A 24018-nucleotide genomic window follows, 5' to 3' on the forward strand; every position below is an offset into this window, starting at 1 on the left:
GAGATCACTTGCTTCAGGGTGACACATGGCTTCTTTTTCTAAAATGGCTTTAATCAAGTCTTAGGTTGAACAGAAGCACGTCCTGAAATACAATAGTATCTGACACCTTTGTTAACTCTGAGTGCATGGAGGGGCGTTCAGGAGTCTCCCAGGCGTAGGTTGTGAAATCAGTTTTCTCTCACAGTGGAGGGGAGGTACCTGACATTGGCTTCCTTATGGGGAAAAAAGATCAACTGAGAGGTCTCTTCCTTAAGTATGCTTATCCTTCACAATCACAAAAAGAGGATAGAATATCTAATCTACGTCTAAATATCTGGTTTGGAGAAGTCAGAAATTAAACTAATTTCTTGAATGCCAAGTCATCAGGGCCTGTGGATTTAGCTGGCATTTGGACTAGGAGTCGTCTCTTCACTGCAGGGCCTGAGACTTTGAGAAAGAGTCTGGAGCTCTCTGCTAATGCAGCAAGAGTGGCCTTTTGTGAGATTCTAAACTTCGTCCATTGGAGAGTCTATTTCTATACATCCAATTGGTCCTTTCCCGGAGTCAGCACCCTGAACTGTCCTGGGTCACTTGAGAGCTTCTGTGGTGACCACATGAACACACAGGCCTGCCTTTTTCTCACTCAGTACTCCGGGAGACTGCAGCATTGTGTGGGATGAAGGGAGGGCTGGCAGGGGGCACTGGTCCCTCGAGAGTCTCTCTGGCCTAGGGAATGTGCTTTTTCTGCATTTCACACAGGGCAGTACTTGGGGTTCACACGTGGAGCCCAGCAGGTGGGCTGAGCTCTGTCCAGGACTTGTAAGTAATGTGCGCCTCTGCCCGCCTAGTCCGAAATCCCACTCCTCTGAGGGCGATGCAGAGCCTCCGTTCCATTTCTTCTCTGGAGCCTGTTGGAAGCCCCCACTCCTGGGTCCTCCTCCAGGCTTCATGGTTTAGCAGCCCATATGATTTAATAGGTGTTTGAGGGTCTCCCGTGTTCCAGACACTGGTCCAGATGCTGTGGCTTTTACACTTTAGCAGAAGCATTGTATGGAATGTACCGTATACACATATATGGGTTTTGGCAGGCTCCAGGTGGGATGGAAGCTAGGTCTACACTAGAACAGTGGTGGAGTTAGAACTGAAGAGTGTTTCCCAAAGCTGGCTGAGACCACTGTCCTCAGAACTCCAGTCTGGGAAGCTCCCTGTGGATTTGTGTGTGAGGCTTGTGAGTGGCTCTGTGCTTCTGTAGGAGAGGCTGAGTGAACTGCGTAAACCCTGGGTGTCTGAAACTTGTGAAACTCTAGTGCCTTTATTTTTTTTTAATTTTAAAAAACTTTTAAGAAAAGATTTTATTTCTTTGTCAGGGAGAGAGCGAGCACGAGCACAAGCAGAGGGAGCGGCAGGCAGAGGGAGAAGCTGACTCCCCGCTGCGCAGGGAGCCTGATGTAGGACTCGATCCCAGGACCCTGGGACCATGACCTGAGCAGAAGGCAGACGTTTAACCGACTGAGCCACCCAGGCGTCCCTAAACATTTTTTTTAAAAGAACTTTAAGGTGAGCAAGAGAGAGAGAGCATGAGTACAGAGGGAGAGGGAGAAGCCCACTCTCCACTGAGCAGAGACCACCCCCCATCCAGGTCTCGATCCTAGGACCCTGAGATCATGACCTGAGCCGAACTCAGACACTTAACAGACTGAGCCATCCAGGCACCCCTCTAGTGCCTTTATTTCTTACAATTCTTATCATCCTTTTGCAAAACTAGCATTTAGCAGATTTATACTCTGTAAAATGCTGATGGATAATATTTTGCCTCAGAAAAGTGGTGTCAGGAGAAACCAGGAGAAGGGCTAAATAATGCCTCGTAAGTAATATTTGCAGACTTGTGATTTTGTAGAGAAGGGGAAGGAGGAGGCCAGGGTGCACAGATGGTATCCTAAGACCTTCCAACCCAGACCCTTGTGCCTTGATAGAGATAGTTCTCAAGCTCCATTTGTATTGGATGAAAACACTGTATCAGAGAGATGGTAATGTTGTATCAGATATTTAATAACATTGTATCGGAGATGCAGTGACATTGTATCAGAAATCAGGGCATACTATCAGACGTGGCAACACCATGTCAGAGATGTAGTAACACCATTTCAGATATGGTAACATTGTATCAAGGATGTGGTAACCTTGTGTCAGGTGTAGTGATGTTCTGTCAGAGATGTAGCAACATTGTATCAGAGATGCAGTGACATTGTATCAGAAATCAGGGAACACTATCAGACGTGGCAACACCATGTCACAGATGTAGTAACACCATTTCAGATATGGTAACATTGTATCAAGGATGTGGTAACCTTGTGTCCAGTGTAGTGACATTCTGTCAGAGATGTAGCAACATTGTATCGGATGCAGTAACACTGTATTTAGAGATATAACACTGTCAGACACATGGTAACATTCAGCTAAGGGTGTAGAAGTCAGTGTGACACTGGGAGGTCGATACATAACTTCTTTCTACTTGAGCTTTTCTGTTACTTTGAAGACATGAGAGGGTGTTCCCTGTAGAAACTTTTGCTCAAACTTGGTGAAACATTGCATATCCTCTGCAATGTGTATCTTCCTGGGGGAAAGACTAACCCTTTTCGACTGGCTTGTCGGAGCAGCAGGCCCTTCACGTGTCTGGTGGGCTGTCCCATTATTTGCCCTAAGAAGAAGTTGTGCCAACCCACATTCTCAGGGGCAGGAGAGGAGAAAGTGCTGACAGCTCTGTCAGTTTAGCTTGTTAGCTTTAAAGGAAGAAAAAGCTTAACGAATTTGATAAGTAAAAAATGGTATCTTTCCATTTTAATTAGCTTTTAAAAGTTACTAATGACACTGAGCCTTGCTTCATGTTTACTTTGTCTCTTGTATATTGTTTGTGGCAAGTTGTGCTTTTTGAAATTTTGCATCTCGCTTAGCCTGTCTTTCTAAAATCAGTTAAATATTCACCTCTGCTCCCTCTTCCTTCACTTTAAATGGTCTTGTTTTTATTGTAAATATTGAGTTCATCTGGATTCAGTTTTTGGTGTATGGTTTAAGGGGAAGTGCAAACCTTGATTTCTTTGTCCATTTTTTCTAGTCATTGTTTCTGTTGAGAATTTAAAGAACAAAAGTGGCCTTTCTCACATAGTTGCCAAAATTGCACATCTTCAGCCTTATAACTGGAAATTAGCTTGGTGTGAGGAGCCCCAGAGTAACTTATTTTATTGTGGTTTTTCCCCGGCCTGCTCAGAAGGGAAGCATCTCCAGTCTCATTAGGTTGACATTGAACTTTCGCTGTTCCCTTATCTGGCCTTCACCTGTAGATGAGTTGACCCCTGGGGTCAGCTAGGTAATCAGTGGGATCCAGTTCCTAGAAATGACTAGAAATGTCCTTAAATAACCTTAAGGGTAATAGCTGCACTTTATGGGAGAGACGAGGCTCCGAGGCGGTGGGTCACAGGTGCGAGGGCCCTGGAGCCAGCCTGTGCAGACAGCCTGTGCAGTCTGTAAGCACCCCTGTCTGTGCGGCTGGCTCAGGAAGCCCCAGGGCACCATCACCTTTCTCCTGCTGCACCTTCTCTTCACTCAGATCTGGCTCGTCAGCCCTTTCTCGCTCCACCCATTTAGCATTTCAGCTCCTCTCCTGTGCACTCCTGAAGCAGCTCAGGAGAGGCCCAGGTGAAGCAGCAGGATCCCAGGTGAGCCCAGGTGACATTCCTGGGGAGGCAGGAGGAATCTGGTGGTCATGGAGCTGTCTGCTCTCTGTGTCCTGGTCCTTCTGCCCTTCCTGGGCCCAACTGGCATGGGCCTGAGCCTCTGTGACCTCAGGCCTCCTCTGTCCATTGCTCAGAGGACATGGGCTGGGCCTTGACCTCAGAAACCAGTGCAGAATGCTGGTCCTGGAGCTGGTGTCTTGTCCCCCACTCCCCAGGGAATATCTGGCTTTTCCTGGTCGCTTGACCTCCTGTGGGATCCTCCCCTGGATGCGGCTCCCCTCCAGGTGGCACACTGTCACCTGCCAGGCCGGCTTACCCTGGCAGGCAGATCCTGGTCAGAGGTGCCCAGCCGCTGGGCAGAGTTCTCCGGAGAGGCGCTCAGGTTGGCTAGAACGCCGGCAGCGAAGTGCGTTCACAAACACGGGCTTGAAGGAGCTGACTCAGGGCGTGGAGCAGGTACAAGCATCGTTTCTCCGTGTGAAGGAACGTTATTTCTTCTTTACCATGTAGGTAAATTTTCTTACTGGGGAGGCACACTTTTCAAAGACACGCTCCTCGGCTGGGAGAGCCGGCCGCATCTGATCTTGTCCTTCACAGCAAGCCTGGCAGCTGAGTTTTTGTCCTGATTTCTCCTTGATCTGGTGTTGGCAGGTGCTGGGTGCCTGGGCCCATGCCGCGCCGGGAGCTCTGCCCCAGCTCTGTGTCGTGGGTGTGCTCCTGCCGAGCCTTGGGTCAGCTCTCAGTGACCATCTGTCTGGGGGGAGGGGAGCAGGGTGTCGACTCAAGCCAGAGTGAGTGAGAGGGAGGTGGGGAGGTGGGCCGGGTGGTTTTCTCTGTATCTTCTTCTTTTCAGGAGCAGCTGGGAAATCAGACTGCCATGCAGGGTCTCTTGACTTTATGCACTGACTACCAGCTCAAGTTCTGGAGACACCCTTCAGGCCATGTTGCAGCCAGACCTAGTGGGATTCCTGTTCCAAAGAGCCAGGCTAGAGTCAGGGTTGGGGCTTTAAAGGGTGCTATGTCCAGCCTAGCCTTAGAGACGGGCCTGGGTCAGCAGTGACTCTCGTGGCAGAGACCCCTAGCTGGTGCATGCAGGGCGGTGCTGCTGTTCCCTGGGGTTTGGGGTCTGCCAACCTGCCCAGCTTGTGCTGGTCACTGGATTGTGGTTCTCACCTCCAGGAGCTCATGGCTGAGTTGGTGAGACACTTCACCACCAGAAAAACATCAACAGGAAGGCCATGAGAGCTGGGCAGGGTTGGGGGCTTAGCAAAGAGAGTGGGCTGGGAGGCCTGGGCAGGGAGTCAGGGCCTCAGGTTGGGGGTGGGAGGTCGTACCCTCAGCTGCCTTCTCCTCTTCTCTGGTGGGGGGGTGCCCTGGCCCCCCGCTGGTCTGCTCATACTGTGGGTTGCCCCACTGACCCTACTCATCTGAGGCAGGACCTCCTGTCATTCCTGGACTCTGGTGTGAGTATTCAGGGAATCAGGTGGTCTAGAAACTGTGGGCTTCTGGCAGTGACTGGGGCCTCTGTCGGAAGGGTGCCTGGCTGTGTGGCGAGGGGATGCCGGAGGCCCACTCCCACCCCCATCTGCGGTTTCTGGGGAGGAGAGTGTGGTTTTTGAGAAGGCCTGCATATGATTCTGAGAGGTGTCCCTGCAGAGGGGGTGTTGCGGCCCCTGGTCCGGGTGTCCTGGAGTGCTCCCAGCCCCCGCCCCCCAGCTCTGTCTCCCGGCAGAGGCTGGAGGCCCAGGCTCTCAGGGCCGTAGGCTGTGATGGATGTGAGAGGCCATCTGGGGGCTGCTCAGAAGGTGGCCGTGGGGGCCTTGGTTGGGAGCCGGGCAGGGAGAGGCGGCGCGGCCCCTGGGGCCGGGGCCCTCCTGATGTCGTCGTCTCTTTACCTCCCCAGGTTTGGAAGGCATTTTGAGTCACCGCTGCTGTGGCAAAGCATAGTCATGATCTTGACCATGTTACTGATGTTGAAACTCTGCACCGAAGTCCGCGTGGCCAATGAGCTGAACGTAAAACGCCGTTTCTTTGCAGGTTGGTGATCTGCAGCTTTGGGAATAAAGCACTCAGTCAACAGCAAAACCCACGGTGTGTTCGTGGGCGAAGTAAGAGCCGCTTGGGCGTCCCCCGAGCAGCCCCCCTTCCACCAAACGCACGGTTATGTGTAACTGGTGTTTGTGTTTTCAGTGTGCTGAGTGTTTATTTAAAATGGGATAGTTTCTTCCCTGGAATTTGGGCAGGTTATGAGCTGACCTTAATGTGTTCCCATCCACTGGTGGTTACGTGGGGTTTCTGGATTGGGGTAGGAGTATGTTTCTGTCGGTGTCTTTTCTCACATGATCGGGTCAGAGAAAGTTATTGCCCAAGAAGGCAGTTTTTTCTGTTTGTGTGGCTGGTACGTAAACATTCCCTTTCAGTTACCGTCTACCTGTGGCTGAGTTAACTGGGATCTTCCTCACGTACCTTGTTAAACATTCACCCAAAGTCATGCTTTTGTGGGGCCAGTGGGTCGTCCCCTGCAGCCGGCGGGCAGGGTCTGCATGCTTGGGCAGGACGAATTGCATGCCCCCCCCACGCTGCTCCATGACTTTGTGGCTCAGGAAAGAGAAAATACTTCTTGTTTTTGCCTTTTCCTTTGAAAAACCTCCTTCTGGGCTGATGTTCTGTGCGAGCACACAGAAGGGTTAATGCCTTACTTCTGGTTTTCTTCTAGTTACTAAGTAGACGACAGCTCTCACTTTGGTTTTGTCTGAAGTGGCGTGTGTTTAATCTCAGATGTTGCTTAGGGAAGTGTTTTTGCTAGCGTGTGTTTAGTTCTGGGGCTCCTGTGGACTTGAGGTCTTGCTCCTGTATTTTCATTCCTGATGGTTATTTTCTTTCCATTTGAGCGGATCCTTTCCCCTGTGTCACTTCTGTTTTTAGAGATGAAGGTATGCCGGTTTCAGTCTTTGTGGAAAGTAGGTCAGCCTCCAGCTCTGATGGGTGGCCTGGACCAGTTCGTGTCACTTTCACCGTCAAGACCACACGGTCTGCTTCGGCTGTGGTTTTGTTCTTTCTCCCCCATTGCTTTCTCCTCTGTTGTCTGTTCTCATCTCTCGCCGTGGTGATTTGGGAAATCGCACCAGGCGGTGCTGGCTGTACGGCCTGGTCTCGCCTTGAGAGCAGGGCTTTTCCGTCAGCCCTTAGGAGGAGGGGCTGGGCTCTTTAATTTCTCTGCTGGCGCGACTTCTGCCCCTTCTGTCTGTGATCTATGAGCCTCACCTTCAGTATGGCACGGGGTCTGCACCAGCTCCCGTTGGGGGGGGCGGGGCGTGGGGTTCATCAGTAGGATCTCTGCTCCCCCAGGGAAGGAGGAAAGGCAGGAGAAGACACTTGGTATCCACGGTTGCTCAGTGTCCCTATGCCCCAGGCTCTGAAATGGGAGACCAGGTTTCATGATCTTATTGGCAACAGTGTGAGGCTCTCATGAGGGGGTGCCGGACGCAGCAGGGGTGTGGGCCTCCAGGCCACGGAGGAGTCTTAGAGTTTAACCTTTCTGTGACCTGGTTGAAAGACAGGCCGTCTGCAGCCTGCACTTGCTGTCTCCCTTCTTGGAGTCTCACCGGCAGGTCTCCAGGAGGCATGGGTGAGGGTGAGGGCAGGGGCAGACGTCGTGAGCAGGGAGAGGGGCCTCTTCCCGCAGCCTCTTGGCACCAGAGTCCTCTCTCATTCTGTCTTGACTGCTAGTGTCATATATAAATTCTTCCATAAGGACTATTTGTAATTCTGGTTAACTAGAATGGATTGAGTTAAAATAGTGAATCCCAATTTCCAGGGATAGGGCTGCAATCTGAATTTTAACAGGTGACTCCCTCTGTGATGAGCAGATGAACGGAGCCCAGGTATGTTCACACCTGGGAACCTGTGAAGTGCCACGTCACGTGGTACGGGGGCTGCAGAGGTGACGAGGGCTGAGGCCTCCAGTGGGGGTTGTCCTGGCCTGTCTGGATCAGGACCTTACAGTAGAAGAGAGAGGAGACGGTCAGGGATGGTCTGGAGGAAGAAGTGGTTCTGGCTTTGGACATGGGGGGGGCACGTGCCGAAAGCGCAGCAGGCTCTGGAGGCTGGAACGGCCCTCATCTTCCAGCCAGCAAGGACATGGGGACCTCGGCCTCGGACATACAGAAAACAAAGAAGTAAAACAGCAGACACAAATCCAAACACATCAAAATAGCATTAAATTTGAAAGAATTAAACAACGAAATCAAAGGGCATAACTGTCAGAATGAATGTTTTTTTAAGTTCCACTATATGCTTTCTACAGGAAACACAGTTTAGGTTCAAAGATACAGAGAAGTTAAAAGAATGGCCGGGGGGCGCGGGGGTGGCTCCGTCGGTGAAGCGTCTGCCTTCCGCTCAGGTCATGATCTCAGGGTCCTGCGGTCGAGCCCCGCGTCAGGCTCCCTGCTCAGCGGGGACTCTGCTTCTCCCTCTGCCTCTGCCCCTCGCCCCACCTCACGGCTGCGGCAGGCTTTGACCGGGCCTGTCCCTGCCCAGCTGGCCTCCTCTGCAGTTTGGCTCTGGGGGAGGGTGGAGGACGGGGCTTCGTGACCCCGGGCTCGCTGCTGGGCCCCCAGACAGCCTCAGCTGGAGAGCACACCCCTGAGCTCCGCATGCCGGGACACGGCTCGCTGTGCTTGAGAACACGTGAGACTCGTATTTAATTCTCGAATCCAGTCAGATTTACGTACTTTAGCGTCTCCTGTGTACGAGCCACACAGCACACCCCTAAGGACAGCTTTTCAGTGAAACGCGGTTTTATTTCCTGTCCTCTGCCGGGAGTGGGAGGCTGGGGGATGAAAACGCGGACCAGCCGGGCTGGAAGCTCTGCGCTCCGTGACCGCCGTGCCGTGGGCCTCCCTGTGGAAGGCGGGCGGCCCCCACTTCCTGGCGGTTTTCTGCTGGGTGTTGGGGAGGTTGCCCGAGGCAGGCTGACTGTGCACACTTTCAAGTACTTTATGAAGGAAATCTTTAATCGCCGTATTTCAGCGTTCTCATAGGATAGTCAGACAACAAAAATGATAAAAGCGTAAATGTTTTAAATGTTTTACAACTGTCTTTTATGGAGGTTTTCAATTTCGAAGGTCACCAGTTCAGCTTGGAAGTTAAGATTAAAGAAATATGGGGCGCCTGGGTGGCGCAGTCGTTAAGCGTCTGCCTTCGGCTCAGGGCGTGATCCCAGTGTTCCGGGATCGAGTCCCACATCGGGCTCCTCCGCTGGGAGCTGCTTCTTCCTCTCCCACTGCCCCTGCTTGTGTTCCCTCTCTCGCTGTCTCTCTGTCAAGTAAATAAATAAAATCTTAAAAAAAAAAGATTAAAGAAATAAATGGATTCAAAGGAAAGAAAACAGGTTACTTACAAAATTAAATGTATAATTTCTTATCTGATTATAAAGAGCAGTATGTTCTCATTGTCGACGTTTTGGGGAAGAGAGAGGACTATAAAAGCAAGGGGCTTTCCACCCGGAGGTGAGATCTGTGGACGTTGGGGACACTTTTGCAGTCTGTCTCCTGTCACAAAAGGGATTATTTCAAAATGAGGCTCAAATTCTTAAAATGACTCCTTGCACTGGGGGTTCTTTCTGTGCCCTCATTCAGACACCGTGGAGGCTGGGCTGGGGCGTGGGTCCCAGAGGTGGCTTCCGCCTGTGAGGACGGCCCAGCTCACGTGTTTCAGGAAGAAATCTCTTGGAGACGCTGTTGTGGACCCACTGAGTCACTACGGAGTGGGAGTGAAGCTTGACGTGTCTTGTATGTGCTATGTTTCTCCTTTCCGTCTGTCACATTTTATTGTGGAGAAATTCCAGCGCGTGCAGAATCGCGAGAGTGTGTATGGGCTCCCCGTGTAATCGTGCCCACCTCCCACTGCTCCCCTAGGCCTGTTCACATGGCCTGCCTGCGATTTTGGAGCAAATTCCATCCGTGCCCTGTCTGTAAACAGTTCATAATGTCTCTCTAAAAGAGAAGGACTTAAAAAAAATACCACCCTACCATTATCAGCCATAAAAGATGAATTCCTTAATTATCAAGTACGCAGCTGACATGTAAGTTTCTAGCTGCCTCGTCACTTCCTCATTTCTCGCAGCTTTATCTCCTCGAGCCAGGGTCCAGTTACAGGAGGCACACGGTGATCAGCTGCTTGTCTTTTTTTTTTTTCTTAAGATTTTTTCGATTTGTTAGAGAGAGAGAGAGAGCATGAGCAGGGGGAGGGGCAGAGGGAGAGGGAGAAGCAGACTCCCTGCTGAGCAGAGAGCCTGAGGCAGGACTCGATGCCAGGACTCTGAGTGCATGACCTGAGCTGAAGGCAGATGCTTCAGTGACCAAGCCGCCCAAGACCAAGACACCTGCTGATTGCAGGTTCTCCCAAAGTCCCTTTGTCTCGTGAAGCTTGTGCGCTGTTACATCAGGTAGCTTGCTCTGTGCGCTTGTGCGTGCCGTGTCCCCAGCGCTCTGCTGTGGGGAACGCCGAATCGAGACCTCAGCCACATCTGCTTGTGGACAAGATTCCTGCTACTGCAGGGGACGTTTGAGAGGCCCGCACAGAGGTGGTCCCAGCCTGGCTTCTGCTGGTCACATCTTCCTGTCTCTGTGAGAGAACGTTGGAAAAAGATCATTGGATCCAAAGGTCTGGTCAGGTCTAGGTTTGGTTCTTTTTACTTTTTGCCGACTGTTGTGTTCTTCCACAAGGACGCACATCTTGTCGGCTTGTCTCTTTCCGGATGCTGGTGGTGGTGGTGGGTGCCCGGGGCCTAAACCCGCTTGTGGTGAGGATGTGGAGCGTTGAGGGTCTGTCTTTGCTCACCTGTTTGCTGGAGGGCTTCTCTGAAGGGAAACCTCCCCTGTAAATGCCATTCAGGGATCCAGTGGTATAATTTATGAACTCAAGGCAGGTAATTGCTTCTTTCTCTTTATTTGCCAGTTTTCAAAACTGGTTCCCTAGCATCTTGCAGCAGTGCTCCTGCTGTTTTCCTATTCTGAGTGTATGGATTTAAGATCCTTATTTGATGTGTTTCTCTTGAGTGCCATTGTTGTATTTGTTGACGGCCCCCTTGGCGCCTGTCTGCCCCAGGAGCCTCTTCAGTTGCTCCCGACCTTGTGGCGTAGACGAGGGGCCCCTCAGACCCCGATCTTGGTGGGACGTAGACGAGGGGCCCCTCAGACCCCGATCTTGGTGGGACAGGACACTCTGCCTGTGTCATCATCATCTTTTCCTGCCCGAGACCTGGAGCCGGCCATTTCTCCAAGGAGCCCTTGTGGTAGCTGGGTGTGGCGTTTGGAGACCACACTCTGGTCACTGGAACAGCCTTGGGATTGGGGGCTGTTTTTGGCTCGTTCAGGGGATGGGAGGTTTTGTGGCAGATGAAAGAGTTCAGGTGAGCTGACACCTCGGGTTGACTCCGTGGAGCCCTTCAGTCGCATCTCTGCTCTTCCACGGGCTTCTCAAGGACCCAAGGATGAAGGAATGTCAGGACTCACTTCCCCCTCTGCTCACGGTGGTCTTTGTTTTCTTGGGGGTCCCAGGACGATGCATTCTTACCATCGATTACCTTGTTCAGAGTCCCTGGGAATAGTGGCTCCTTATGGGGGGGGCCCAGCTGCACACACAGCAGGCTTGTTTGTTCCTTTTTATTCAAGAAAGAAAATTGTCTGTGGCTCAAAGTCAGCTGTTGCCTTCATTTGACTTTTCCCCAAATCTCAGCACTCCACGCTCCAGGATGGAATTGGCTGGGGAGGTGGGCGGGGGAATGGGGAGTGACTGCTGTGGGGACAGGGTTCCTTCCTAGGTGATGAAAGTGCTCTAAAATTAGACCGCTGTGGTTGCACAACTCTGAACATGCTGGAAGCCACTCACTTCAACGGCTGAACTTTTATTATCTGTGGTTCTGTCTCAATAAAACTACAAAGTGTTGGATGGAGGGTCACATACCATTCTGAGAATGAAAGCTGAGGACCACCCCCGCCAAGCCCCTGGAAGATGTTTATCTGTAAGCCAGTCTGCATTTCTAAGGGTTAATCGGTGCCCTTGGACACTAGGTTAGGAACCCTGTATCTGTCCTGCCCACAGCCCTGACTCTGACGTAGGTCTTGTCTGCGTTCTGCCTGGACCTCCTCCTGGTCCCCGGTCTCCAGGTCGTCTGTAACCGTAACCATCGCCCCTCTATGGCCCTCATGCCCTGCCCCTCCGAGGTGGTCTCCATGTGGCTACGGCAGTGGATCTCACACCGTGACAAGGACCAGAAGCCCCTGGAAGCTGCTGATGATCTGGCCCTCGTCAGCTTACAAGCCCTTCCTCCTGCTGTCCCCGAGCAGTCCTCTGGCATTCGGGACGGCCAGTTCTGTCTGCGCTCACGCTGGAACTCCAGTCTTGTCGTGTTCTGTTCCAGTCTCTGTGGCGGCTTGACAAGTAACCCCAAAACCTGGTGCCTTGTGTCTCTTTCACTCTCGTGTCCCTCCCTCCTTCCTTTTCTCTCCCTTGCTCACATGTCTGGGGAGTCTGCTGGCACATCCTCACGTGGCCTCCTCATGTGGCCTCAGCTTCCTTACGACATGGCATCCAGGTTTCCAGGGGAGCGTCTGAGAGAGAACCGGGTGGGAGCTGTGACTTTCTTATGATCTGGTCTTGGAAGTCATGCAACATTGTCTCTGCAGACTGGAGTGGTCACAGTTCCCTGGAATCGGGGGGCGAGGACACAGATGCCGTGTCCAGCGGGGAGTGGCGAGGCTCTGACGTGAGTGTGGACACATTGCTGAGGCTAGTTCTTTTTTTTTTTTTTTTTTAAAGATTTTATTTATTTGACAGAGAGAGACAGCCAGTGAGAGAGGGAACACAAGCAGGGGGAGCGGGAGAGGAAGAAGCAGGCTTCCAGCGGAGGAGCCTGATGTGGGGCTCGATCCCATAACGCCGGGATCACGCCCTGAGCCGAAGGCAGACGCTTAACCGCTGTGCCACCCAGGCGCCCCAGCTGAGGCTAGTTCTGATCCGTTGTGCCTGGCCTGGGCTACATGCTCAGCACAGACACGTGAAAGCGTGTGATTGTGGACCGTGTGTTCCTGACTGGGCTTCCAGCCTCAGCACCGGCTCGCTTCCAGTCTGTCCTGCAGAGATGTTTCTCTACTTTCGAGCCAGGAGACCTCAGGTGGCTTGACGCCGTCCTTCAGAAAGAGTCCGACAGGGACTTGAGTCTCCCCACCCTGACCTCGCCTGCCTACCAGCTGCTGCTTTTCCTCCCCCATTGTGCTGCCGGGAGAGCGGGAGAGCGCCATGGGCCACGTTTTCTCACTCCCGGGCCTCACCCTGGCCTCGCCCTGCTGCCTGGCGTGCTTCCAAGCTCTGTTGTCTGCTGGGCGTGATAAGGCCTGGGATGAGAGGGGAGACGGTGTGTGGGTGTCTGACCTGCACTTGGAACCACATTGAGCTGTCTGTCCTGTGAGCAGTCTGTCCTGCGTCCCCTCTGTTCCCTCCCCATTCCACTTTGGGACCTGATCGTTAGAAGAAGTGTCAATGAGCAATGAAATTGGTCTCAAGCAAGAAATAGAAGCAAAAAGCTGAGAAGTCCAGTTTAGTCCAGGTATTCCAGCCCAGCAGTTCCAGGAGGTGGAGCTGGGGAGGGGCTGGGTGAGGAGATGAGGCCGCTGCTCGCTCTCTGGTGCTCTGGTTCGGGGGCCGTCACGTGGGCCGGGCAGCCACTCCTTGTAAGCAGGGTCTGTGGGCATCTGCTGGCCCCCAGCACGGAGCCAGTCGGGTGTTTTCTTTTAGCTGTTTACTTGCAGTCTGTCCTTCTGTGGGGGGAGCCTCGTTCCGCAGGGCAGACGGCACATAACTGAGTCCAGTGGCCCTCCATCCATCTTCCAGATCCCGGGCTCCAGCCTGCAGGCACTCTGGTGTATCTTCAAGGGTGGTGGGCTGCCGTCCTGGACAGCACAGAGTCGGGGGCTTGGGGGGAGGCTCGGCTGCTGCAGGAGCGAGGTCCCCCAGAGTGGAGTCATCTCATGCTGTGTCAGGTGCTGCTGCGTGGGCCGGGGAGGAGACAGCTGGCCTCGCGCTCCCTGGCGGGATGGAACGTGGCGTTGTCTCTAGGCCACATGCTTGTCAAGTTCACATGCTGAACTTGCTCCCTGTTCCCAGCGAGCATTTCCTCGAGTGTACTCTGAAAACAGCTTTATGCAGCAGCCTTCGGAGGACTTAGACCCTGGGACAACTGTTGCAATCAGAGCTTGCACAGAGATGAGTTTTCAGGGGAAAACAAGTTGTATCCGCTTTCTCTCTCAGCACAGCAGACATGTAATGGGCTTTATGCCACCTCTGACCTTAGGAAATGTCATTTTTCAATTTTTGCCCAAGATTTCCTCCTCCTGCCCCAGGCACTTCTACTGGAAGAGGGTAGGTTTGGGGAAAAATAGTTCAGAAAGTAAATTTCCTAGTACACGGAAACAAAGATCTTGTCCTTCTGTTCCAGTGTTTTTTGTTTTTGATTTTAAAACAAATGCAAAGAGGGCTGGGAGCCAGAGCTGCTTATCAGTGTTAAAACCAGTCTGTTTCTGTCTCTTCCTCTTTTCTGTTCTTCTGTTTCTTTAAATGTAGCTGCAGATACTAAGGATGAAGAAATCAAGGTCCCCCCCAGGCGGTCATATCTGGGTACGTACCACAGCGCATGAGGCTGCTTCAGTCCTTCTGTGCACTCTGTCCCCTGCTCCGCCCTCACTGTCCTGCTGTGTGTGGTTCCTTTTACTAAGTGCAGCCATGTCTCCAGCAAACTAACCAACCCACAGCCTGCTGTGTTTAAGCATGAACTAGTTCCTAGAAACCTTCCCGTTGTGCGTGGTGCGTGTGTGTGTGTGTGTGTGTGTGTGTGTGAGAGAGAGAGAGAGAGGGAGGGAGGGAGGGAGGGAGGGAGACGGAGGTGGTAACAGAGAGTACAAGTTTTGGAATGCTTTTGTTAAGTGTTTACAAAATGTTCTGTTCTTTTGATGCTATGGTAAATGGAATTGTTTTCTTAATTCCATTTTGGATTGTGCATTGCTATCTTGTAGAAATAAAATTGGTTTCACATATTGATCTTGTATCCTGTGGCTTTGCTGGTCTCATTCATTAGTCCTAATGGCTTTTTAGTGTATGTTTTAGGATTTCTGTATAAAAGATTATATCATCTGCAAATATAATTTTACTTTTTCTGTTCCGATCGGGGCTTTTTCTTTTTCTTGCCTAATCACCCTAGAATTAGAAGTGGCTCGGGTGGTGAGTACAGATACACTTGTCTTGTTCCTGGTCTTAATGAGAAGGCATTGTGTCAGCGTCCAGCAAGTTTCCGTAGATGCCTCATATTAGACGAAGCAGAACCTTTCTACTTGGAGTTTATTAGTGTCGTCTTTATTTTAATTGTGAAACGAGTTGGCGTTTGTGTTATGCTTTTCTGTGTCTGTCGAGTTGATCGTATGGTTTTGTCCTTTATTCTACACTGACTGATATTTGTATGTTGAACCAACATTGCGTTCTTGGGATAAATCCCATCTGATCGTGACGTGTAACCCTTTTTATAAGTTGCTGGATTCCGTTTGCTAGCATGATGTCAAGGATTTTTGTGCCCATATTCACAAGAGCTATTGCTCTGCCTTTTTTTTTTTTTTTAATTCTTGTGATGATTTTGGTTTTACTATCAGGGTAGTACTGGTCTTATAAGTCAGGCTGGGAATGGGAAGTGTTCCCTCCTTTTCTAAGTTTGTGAAGGATTGGTATCAATTCTTTATTAATTAAAATTTTTTTTATTGAGGTGTAATTGACAGATAACATCAGCTTCAAGTGTAAGTCAGTCTAGTTAACATCAGTCATGGTTACATGGTTACAAAATTTTTTTTTATGATGAGGACTTCTAAGATCTGCTCTCACTAAACAACTTTCAAACATGCAACACAGTATTGTCAGCTGCAGTCTCCATGATGTGACTTATTTATTTTGTAACTGAAAGCTTGTACCTTTGACCATATTCACCCATGGTACCCAGCCTGAATCCCCCACCTCTGGTAACCAGCAGTCTGTTCTCTGTATCTGTGGGCTTGTTTGGTTTTGTTTCTTTAGATTCCACACATAAATGCAATCATGGTATTTGTGGTTTTCTGTCTGACTTAAGTATTTTCTAACTTCCTTTGAGATGACTTCTTTGACCCATTTTTATTTATGTTGTTTCACTTGCACATATTTGTGAAATCCCCAGATTTCCATCTGTTACTGATTTCTAATTTAATTCATTGTAGTTGGAGAATATACTTTGTTTTATGCTAGTCATTTTACATTGAGGCTTGTTTCGTGGCCTCATGGAAGGTCTGTCCTGGAAATGTCCCATGTGCACAATATCCGTTGCTGGTGAAAGTGGCGAGAGTCTGTTAGTTTCACAGAGTTCAGATCCTTAGTCCTCTTCCTGGTTGTTACACCCATGACTAAGAGCATGTATTGAAATCTCACACTATTTTTGAATTATTTGGTTTTCTTTACCCTTCTGTCAGGTTTTGCCTGCTCTGTTTTGGGGGACTGTTGTTAGGTGCATCTGTGTTTATAAGTTTATAGTTTTATCTGACTGATGGATTGGCCCTTTAGTGTTATGAATTGTCCCCCTATTTCTAGTAATTCTTGTTTTGTTTTAAAGTCTCTTTTTTTCTGATCTTTTTTTTTTTTTAAGATTTTTCTATTTTTTTTTTAATTCAACAGAGATAGAGACAGCCAGAGAGAGAGGGAACACAAGCAGGGGGAGTGGGAGAGGAAGAGGCAGGCTCCCAGCGGAGGAGCCTGGTGTGGGGCTCCATCCCAGAACGCCGGGATCTCGCCCTGAGCCGAAGGCAGACGCTTAACTGCTGTGCCACCCAGGCGCCCCTCTTTTTTTCTGATCTTAGTATAGCTACCACAGACCTCCTATGATTGCTGTAGTATGATAATTTTTTTTATTCTTTTACTTTTTCTAAAAAAGATTTTTATTTGTTTATTTAAGAGAGAGAGAGCGTACATCATACATGAGTGGGGCGAGGGGCAGAGGCAGAGGGAGAAGCAGGCTCACCGCTGAGCAGGGAGCCCCACGCGGGACTCGGTCCCAGGACCCTGAGATCGTGACCTGAGCCAAAGGCAGACGCTAAGCCGACTGAGGCACCCAGGCACCCCTCCATTCTTTTACTTTTTACTTGTATCCTTGAATCTGAAGTGTGTTATCTGTAGACAGCATATAGTGGAACTTAAAAAGAAAATTCATCCTGGCAATTGTGCCCTTTGATTTGGGTTCTTTAATTCATTCATGTTTGATGTTACTTTGATGCATTTGGGTCTGTGTCTACTGTTCTACTGTTTTGTTTTCTGTATGTCCTATGTCTTCCCCTCCAGCTAGTCCTTTACTGCTTTCTTTTGGATTAAGCAAATGTTTCCTAGTGTAATGTTTTAATTCTTTTAGTGATCTTTTATTTTTTTTAAAGATTTTATTTATTTGAGAGAGAGCGAGAGAGCACAAGCAAGGGGGAGGGGCAGAGGGAGAAGCAGGCTCCCTGCTGAGCAGGGAGCCCGATGCAGGACTTGATCCCAGGACCCTGAGGTCATGACCTGAACTGTAGGCAGACGCCCAACCGACTGAGCTGCCAGGTGCCCCTTTTAGTGATTTTTTAAGCTGTATATGTATTTTTATTCTCTTAGTGGTTGCTTTAAGGCTTATTACATGCTTCTTACCAGTGTCTATTTCTACTAACTTAATTTCTACTAATTAATTTTTAATCATGTAAGAGAGGAAAGCAGAAGAAATATGCACTTATATTGTGTTTTATAATCACCCACATAATTACTTACTTACACTCTGTTTCGTGTAGATCAGCATTACTGTCTGATGTCACTTGCTTTCAACATGAAGCACGTATTCTTAGTATTTCCTGTAAGACGGGCTTGCTAACAACGAACTCTCTCAGTTCTTATTTATCTGGGAATGTCTTTATTTTGCTTTTGTTTTGAAAAAAAAGTTTTGCTAGATGTAAGGATCTTGGCTGACAGTTTTTTTTTCTTTCTAATGTTTCATATATGTTAGTCATTTTTTTCTTGTTGATTTCAAGATTTTACCTTTTTCTTTTCAACGTTAGACTACGACATGTGAGGATGTGGACGTCTTTGTATTTATCCTACTTGGAGTGTTTTGAGCTTCTTGGGTGTGTAGATTGATATTTTCATAAAGTTTGGGAAGTTTTCAATAATTGCTTCTGTGAATATTTTTCTTACTCTTCTCTCTCCTCACCTTCAGTACGTCCATCTTGTATATGTTGGTTTGCTTAATGTTTTACATTTCTCTGAGGGTCTGTTCATTTTTCTCAATTCTGTTTTCTCTTTGTTCTTCAGATTGCATAGTCTTTATTGATCTGTCTTCAAGTTCACTATACTTTTTAAAAAAGATTTTATTTATTTTTGTGAGAAAGAGAGAGAGAGAGGATGGGTACACACAAGCAGGATGGAGGGGCAGAGGCAGAGGGAGAAGCAGGCTCCCCACTGAGCAGGGAGCCTGATGCGGGACTTGATCCCAGGACTCTGGGAACATGATGTGAGTGGAAGGCTGACACCAAACCAACTGAGCCACCCAGGCCCCCTTTGGTTATTCTTCTGCCAGCTCAAATCTAGTGTTGAGCCTCCATAGTGAAATTTTTAGTTTAGTTATTGTACTTTTCAATTTCTGAATTTTCATTTGGTTCTCTGATTTTCTGTATGATGAGACATTGTCGTCATGCCCTCTTTTACTTTATGATTTCCTTTAGTTCTTTGAACATATTTATAGTAACAGTTTTGAAGTCATTTCTGCTCAGGCCAGTGGCTGTGCTTCTTCAAAAACAATCTTGTTTCTTTTTATTTTTCTTCTGTGTATGGGCCACTTTCCCATTTCTTTGCATTTCTCAAATATTTTGTTGAAAACTGTATATTGTAAAATATTGTAGCAACTCTCGATACTGGATCCCCCACCCTGGTTTGGGAGGGGGGCTTGTTTGCTTATGTGTTGGGGGAGTTGGCTTGACTAGTGTCATCTCCAACCCTCTCCTCCCCCCGGCAAGGCTGTGGGTCTGGCTGTCTTTGACTCTCCTGGGTCTCCTGTGCAGCTTCTGGGTGGTCTGCCTCCGTTGGAATCACACTCCCCTGTTGGCCTCCACGAATGGCTGGTAGATGGCTCTGTTGCTTTTGATAACACCCTGGGGCGTGCAGTGCTTTTGGGTCTGATGCAGGTGGAGCCAGGCAGGGGGACCTCATTGCTGTGTCCCCAGGAGGGCTCTCTGTGGCTGTTTCTGTCTCATAAACTTTGAGCAGGTCTGCTCTTCACTTTTTGCTATAACGGTGCTGCCAGCTTCCTCTTAATCGGGGAGCTGCCGGCTTCCTCGTAATTGCTCCACTACCGGGTTCCCCACTGTTTTTATCAGTGCCTTAAGCTTGAACTTGTTCTGTTCTAAGCAAAGGTACTCCCTTTGGGGAGAGCTACAGCTGTCTGTTCTTACGCGCCCCACTTCTTGGGCAGCCCCTCTGAACCCCTGCTCTGGAGCTGGTGGCCGGGGCAGCACTGGCTTTGGTGGAGTGATGCCCCCTGCTCTGTGTGAATGCAGTGAGGGGATTGTAACCCCAGGTCTTCTCGGTTTGCCCCTGCCAGAGTGGGACCTCTATCCCATGAGCAAATTGAGCTAGAACAGTGTTCTCTGGTGGCTGTGCCTGGGGTAGAGCCTCTGCTGTGGGAGTGGGGGCTGGGTGGGGGCAGCGCCCTGACTTCTCTGCCCTTCTTGCCTGGAATAGACTAGGAGCTGAGCTGGGGGATGAGAAGTGCTGGTGGCCTGCTGCTCGTGGGAAGAAGCCACGGCCCTCTGCTGGGAGCTCTGTGGGTGAGGGTTTCCTGGCCGGCCCATCTGGAGTAGTACCTTCACCACACAGGACTTGGGGGAGGCAACAGGCCATGTCTCAAACACTCTTCTTAAATAGATGTTTCTCCATTGCTGTATAGCCTTAGGACACTTTACAGAGATGTTACATGATTGATTTTTAGAAGACACAGCTGTTGTGTTGTTTTGCTGGGGAGGGGGACTGCCATCCCATTCAGTTTTTAACTGACAGGGTCTCTGGTGGCCAGAGTTAACAGAGGAAGTTTCAGGCTGGGAGAGCAAGTCGCTTTTCTGTTTTTATTTATAGCTGCCTGGCGGGTGGACTTGGGGCCTTGCCCGTTCACAGTTCATTTAATGTTCAGGGGGTAGAGTATTCACCTGAATGGAAGGTCACGTCCTCCATTAAGTTTTTAGAAGTAGCCTTAAAACTTTAACTGAAGGTGCTGTTTTGATTTGGGGAAAAACTGTGTTTCGCAGTCCATCTGGGTCTAGGCCTTTCTGGTGTTCTTTCTGCTGAGGACAACCGGGGATCTTGTGTCGTGAGTCAGCAAACACCTGTCTGCAGTGCCGTGGGCCCAAGTGAGCAGCCTGCTTGTGGGTGGGCGGTGCAGGGCACGTGGGGCCTCGTTGTGCAGTGTAGGGTGCCCCACTGAGCAGTAATTATCAGCAAAACAAAAGGCCCAGAAATCCAAGAGGATAAAAGGAAAAGGCTTCTGCAGTTTAGGGGTGCCAAAGGTCAGCCCATCACAGAGCCCACGATGGGCTCACGTCTGCTGGGGGGGTCAGCCACGGGGACATGGTGGGCTCCCTCCGTGGCAGCATTGTTGAGCAAGGGCTGGCGTGCCTGCCTACTGGTTAGTCATACTCGGCTTCCTGGGGGTGGAATGGGGCCTGCGGATCCCTGGGTCTCTCCCTCATCGCAGTGGCCTGCTGGTCTGCCTGGCAAGGGTGGTGGTGTAGGTGGACAGGGAAAGGTGGGTCAGTACGGTGAGCCCCGGCTCTGAAGGCTGAGAAGGGCGTTTACAGCCCTACAGCAGATCGCGTTGCGTTGCTGTCTTTGCTAACCCGCTGTGTCCCTGTCGGGGCAGAGTTAAAGCTGGAGTGGCCGTACCCCACCTTGGAGGGCCGGCTGCCTCCCGACCAGCCCCTCCCTCACACCAGGAGCCCTGCAGGCCGCTGCCCCGGGCTTTCTCTGGTGGCCCCCGAGGCACCGCGTGCTCCTCCATAGGGCCTGGCATCCCCGTCTTCTTGGAGCGTGAGCCCAGGGACGCGTGGTGGGGGATCTGGGCTGTCCTCCCAGAGTGAGCGGGCTCTTAGCGGAGTCTCATAAGTGAGCAGGCATGCCTTGTGTTGGGGGGGGTTGGCGCGTCCAGAGGAGCCGAGGGACAAGAGCCGGATTTTAGTTTGATCCAGGGTTTTGAAGGAAGGACTGAGGGTTGTTCTGTTTTCACGGAGAGTTGATGTTTAAACATTTAGAATTTTTTTGAAAGACCACAGAGTGAAGGCGGAAGTACAGGTTTTTTCCTTGAGCTGTTTGAGAGTAAGTTGCTGACTTGCTGCTTGGGGACGCGCAGACCCTCCAGTGTTGCCTCTGGAAAGCGGGCTTTGAGCCTCCGCAGCCACACTGCTGTGTCCCCATCAGACTAGCCTGGCACCTGCCGCCCACCGCCCTCACCTGTTTGCTCCATGGTGCAGAAGGGTCCCTTTAGAGTCGCCTGTGCGATCAGCCATCCCAGGCTTCTCCTGTTGGGAGCCATTCCTGGTCCGGTGCTCGCAGGGGTCAGTTCCAGACCTTCGTCTTGGGGGTCCTAGGGGTCCTGTGGGGTCCTGGGGGTCCTGGGGGGGTGTTGGGGTCCTGGGTCCTGGGGCAGCTCGTCTCACGGTCCCCTGTGCTTGCGGTGCCTCCGCCAGGGGCCTCGTGGCGCCATTCCTGGCTGTTGACCCGGCCCCCACGCCTCTGCCTGTGGTTTGTACCTGTTTCTGGGTGACACTCTGTTCGTCCTCAGTCTTCGATCGCTTTCCCACGTTGATGGTAATGGCGGGGATGCATGGCTTCCTGCCTTGTTCAGTCACTGCACCTGCGTCTGGTTGGCCTGCTGTGGGTCCGTGCGTCCTGCCTTGATTCTTGGGGGGGCCTCTTGCATCCCACCACCTTGCATGGTCCAGGTGTGTGTGGTGCGGCCTCCGCCCCGCGGCCTGGACCCGGCCCCGGGGAAGGGAGTGCTTTTGCAGATGTGAGCCCCTGGCTGGGCGTGAGCTGGGACCTGAGTGCAGGGGAGGAGCCTGGCGGGTCCCGAGCTCCGCTGTGTGGTTCTCTGCGTCAGAAGCTGGTGGTGGTGCAGTCCGCTGCTGGGCTTCTTAGAAGCAGCACAGGGAGAGTCTGACGGAGCAGCCGTGGCTGGAGTCCAGCTGTGGGGTTGCCAGGAAAGAGATGGACGTGGACCCCTGGCCACATGGACTTCGTTCAGTAGGCTTTGTCGTTGACGTAGCTGACGCGGAGCGCTCAGTACATGCCAGACGCTGTTTTGAGTCTTTTATGTGAAATTAGTTAATTTTCATGCCGGCCCATGCGGAGTGTACTGAGACTTCCCCCATTTAATAGATACGGAGACAGGGACAGAGAGGCTGGGACGTTGGGCAGGAAGCACACAGCAGTACGAGGCGGGCTGGGCCCTCCAATGGGTGGGCTCTCACCACAGGCCCGGCTGTGCCTCCCCACCCCCCATCCTCTCCCATGGGGAACCCAGCCTGTGGGAGCATCTGAGCCTCCCAGCCAACCTGTCGGCCGTGGGGCCTGGGGCTGACCACCAGATACTAGGCTTGCTGCCCCTACCTGGCCCTGCGGTGGTAGGGGCGCCCACTGGGACAGGCAGTGTGAGGGGCCGCAGTGTGACGGAGGCTGGCGGGGTGGTGCTCGGCTTCTTGTGCAGGGGCGGGGCCTCCCTCTCTGCTGACGCCGCGGCCATGGCCACCACACGGCCACCATGTAAGGCATGATGTTGCCGTGGCTGCTGTGGGAGGCCCTCTTGGAACCTGCGTTTCTCCTCGTCCCTGGGGAGTGGCCGAGCTTCACCAGGAGCTGCTTGCCACATGGAATCTGGGGGTCCTGTCCCGCGGGACAGAGCCAGCAGTCCCAGTCCTGAGAGCCCCGCTCCTCCGACAGCGCGGCCCTGGCTGTCCTCGTCACGTGGCAGTGTGTGCACCGTGGACCCTGGGAGCCCCTCCACCCTCCAGAGGGCAACCCTCAGCTCACAGCTTGCCCCCAGCTCTGGGGCAGGGGCTGCTAGAGGCCGGGAGCTGTGGTCCGGGACCGGTAGCTTCTGAGGGACGGGAACAGCTACAGTGGCCCAAGTCCCCAGCACTCTGTACTTCTCGGGGCACCTGGGGGGCTTTTGAACATGGTGCATGTGGAGAGCCCGTGGCTGTGTGGTGAGCCCTGGGGTTCCCATCACTTCCTCCAGTACCTTCTGGTTGTCATTGTGGCCACGGCAGAGGGAACACAGCTGGCCCCCTGTCCTCCACCTGCAGGGCCCAGGCCTGGACCGTGGGGCCGCTTTCTTTTGCAGCTTTTTTCCAGCAGGAAGGACTTGCCTGAACTGGCGGGAACGGGCCACACGGGGTGCTCGCCGTGGAGGTCTGGGAGTTGTGTGTAAATTGCAGGAGCCGGATCCGCCCCAGGTTACGTAACTGTTCCATCACGAATGGGGTCTGCAGTGTAGCCCTAATAAGGACTCACCAGCCGGGAAGTGACCTGTGAGGTCCAGGGTGTCCTCCTCGGGGAAGGCCAGGGTCTCTGTTGCTCTTGCTCCTTGGGGTGGAATGTGGACCGCTGCTGCTCTAGGGGTCAGGCTGCAGAGCTGGGGGGCTGCCGTTCCCCCTGCAGCGGCTGGGGCAGAGCTGGGGCTGGACTCGGCCTTGCTCCCTGCCCGGCCGGGCCCTCTGCAGCCCCATGAGGCCCAGGAGGTGTGCGGAGCGGTGCCCGGGCCCCCTCGGGGGCACGCTGGCCTTCCGCAGCTCTTCACAGAGCGAAGAGAAGTGAAACCAAGTCAGCAGAACCCCGTGCAGCATGCAGACCTCCTGGCCCTCGACTCCCTCAGCCGTGCGTGTGGAGGCTAGCAGCTGCCCCCTGCCCAGGCCCGGGCTCGGGGTGGGGGGCGGTCCTGCTACCTCCCTCTGCCCAGGCGGGGGCTCTGGGGGGTCCTGCCACCTCCCCCAAGCTCGTCAGGGGCAACTCCCCGTGGCAGCGGCCAACAAATGCCTTTTCTTCTTGAAACGTGACCTCACGATCTGAGAGAATGAAGAGATTCGTCATGGAGATTGATGGAAGGCTGTGTGTTTTTTTAAAAAGATTTATTTATTTGAGAAAGGGGGTGCGCGTGCGGGGAGAGGGAGAGAGAGAGAGAATATCC

The 24018-nt window shown here is 51.8% G+C and overlaps 1 protein-coding gene across 5 annotated transcripts in view; it reads left to right on the forward strand.

Annotated features, from left to right (window-relative positions):
• Positions 1 to 24018, forward strand: part of SLC66A2 (solute carrier family 66 member 2) — a 52801-nt gene that overhangs the window by 2845 nt on the left and 25938 nt on the right. For 2 of the 5 annotated variants that reach the window (XM_026496525.4, XM_026496524.4), the window contains exons 3-4: positions 5614 to 5747; positions 14334 to 14387. In XM_026496525.4, the coding sequence (XP_026352310.1) occupies positions 5614 to 5747; positions 14334 to 14387 (188 nt within the window). Of the gene's footprint in view, positions 1 to 1542; positions 4217 to 5613; positions 5748 to 14333; positions 14388 to 24018 lie in introns of those variants that run through there. The other 3 variants (XM_044383112.3, XM_044383113.3, XM_026496526.4) reach the window with 3 other exon arrangements.

The sequence above is a fragment of the Ursus arctos genome, unplaced genomic scaffold, assembly GCF_023065955.2.
Source record: "Ursus arctos isolate Adak ecotype North America unplaced genomic scaffold, UrsArc2.0 scaffold_17, whole genome shotgun sequence".
Classification (NCBI taxonomy): domain Eukaryota; kingdom Metazoa; phylum Chordata; class Mammalia; order Carnivora; family Ursidae; genus Ursus; species Ursus arctos.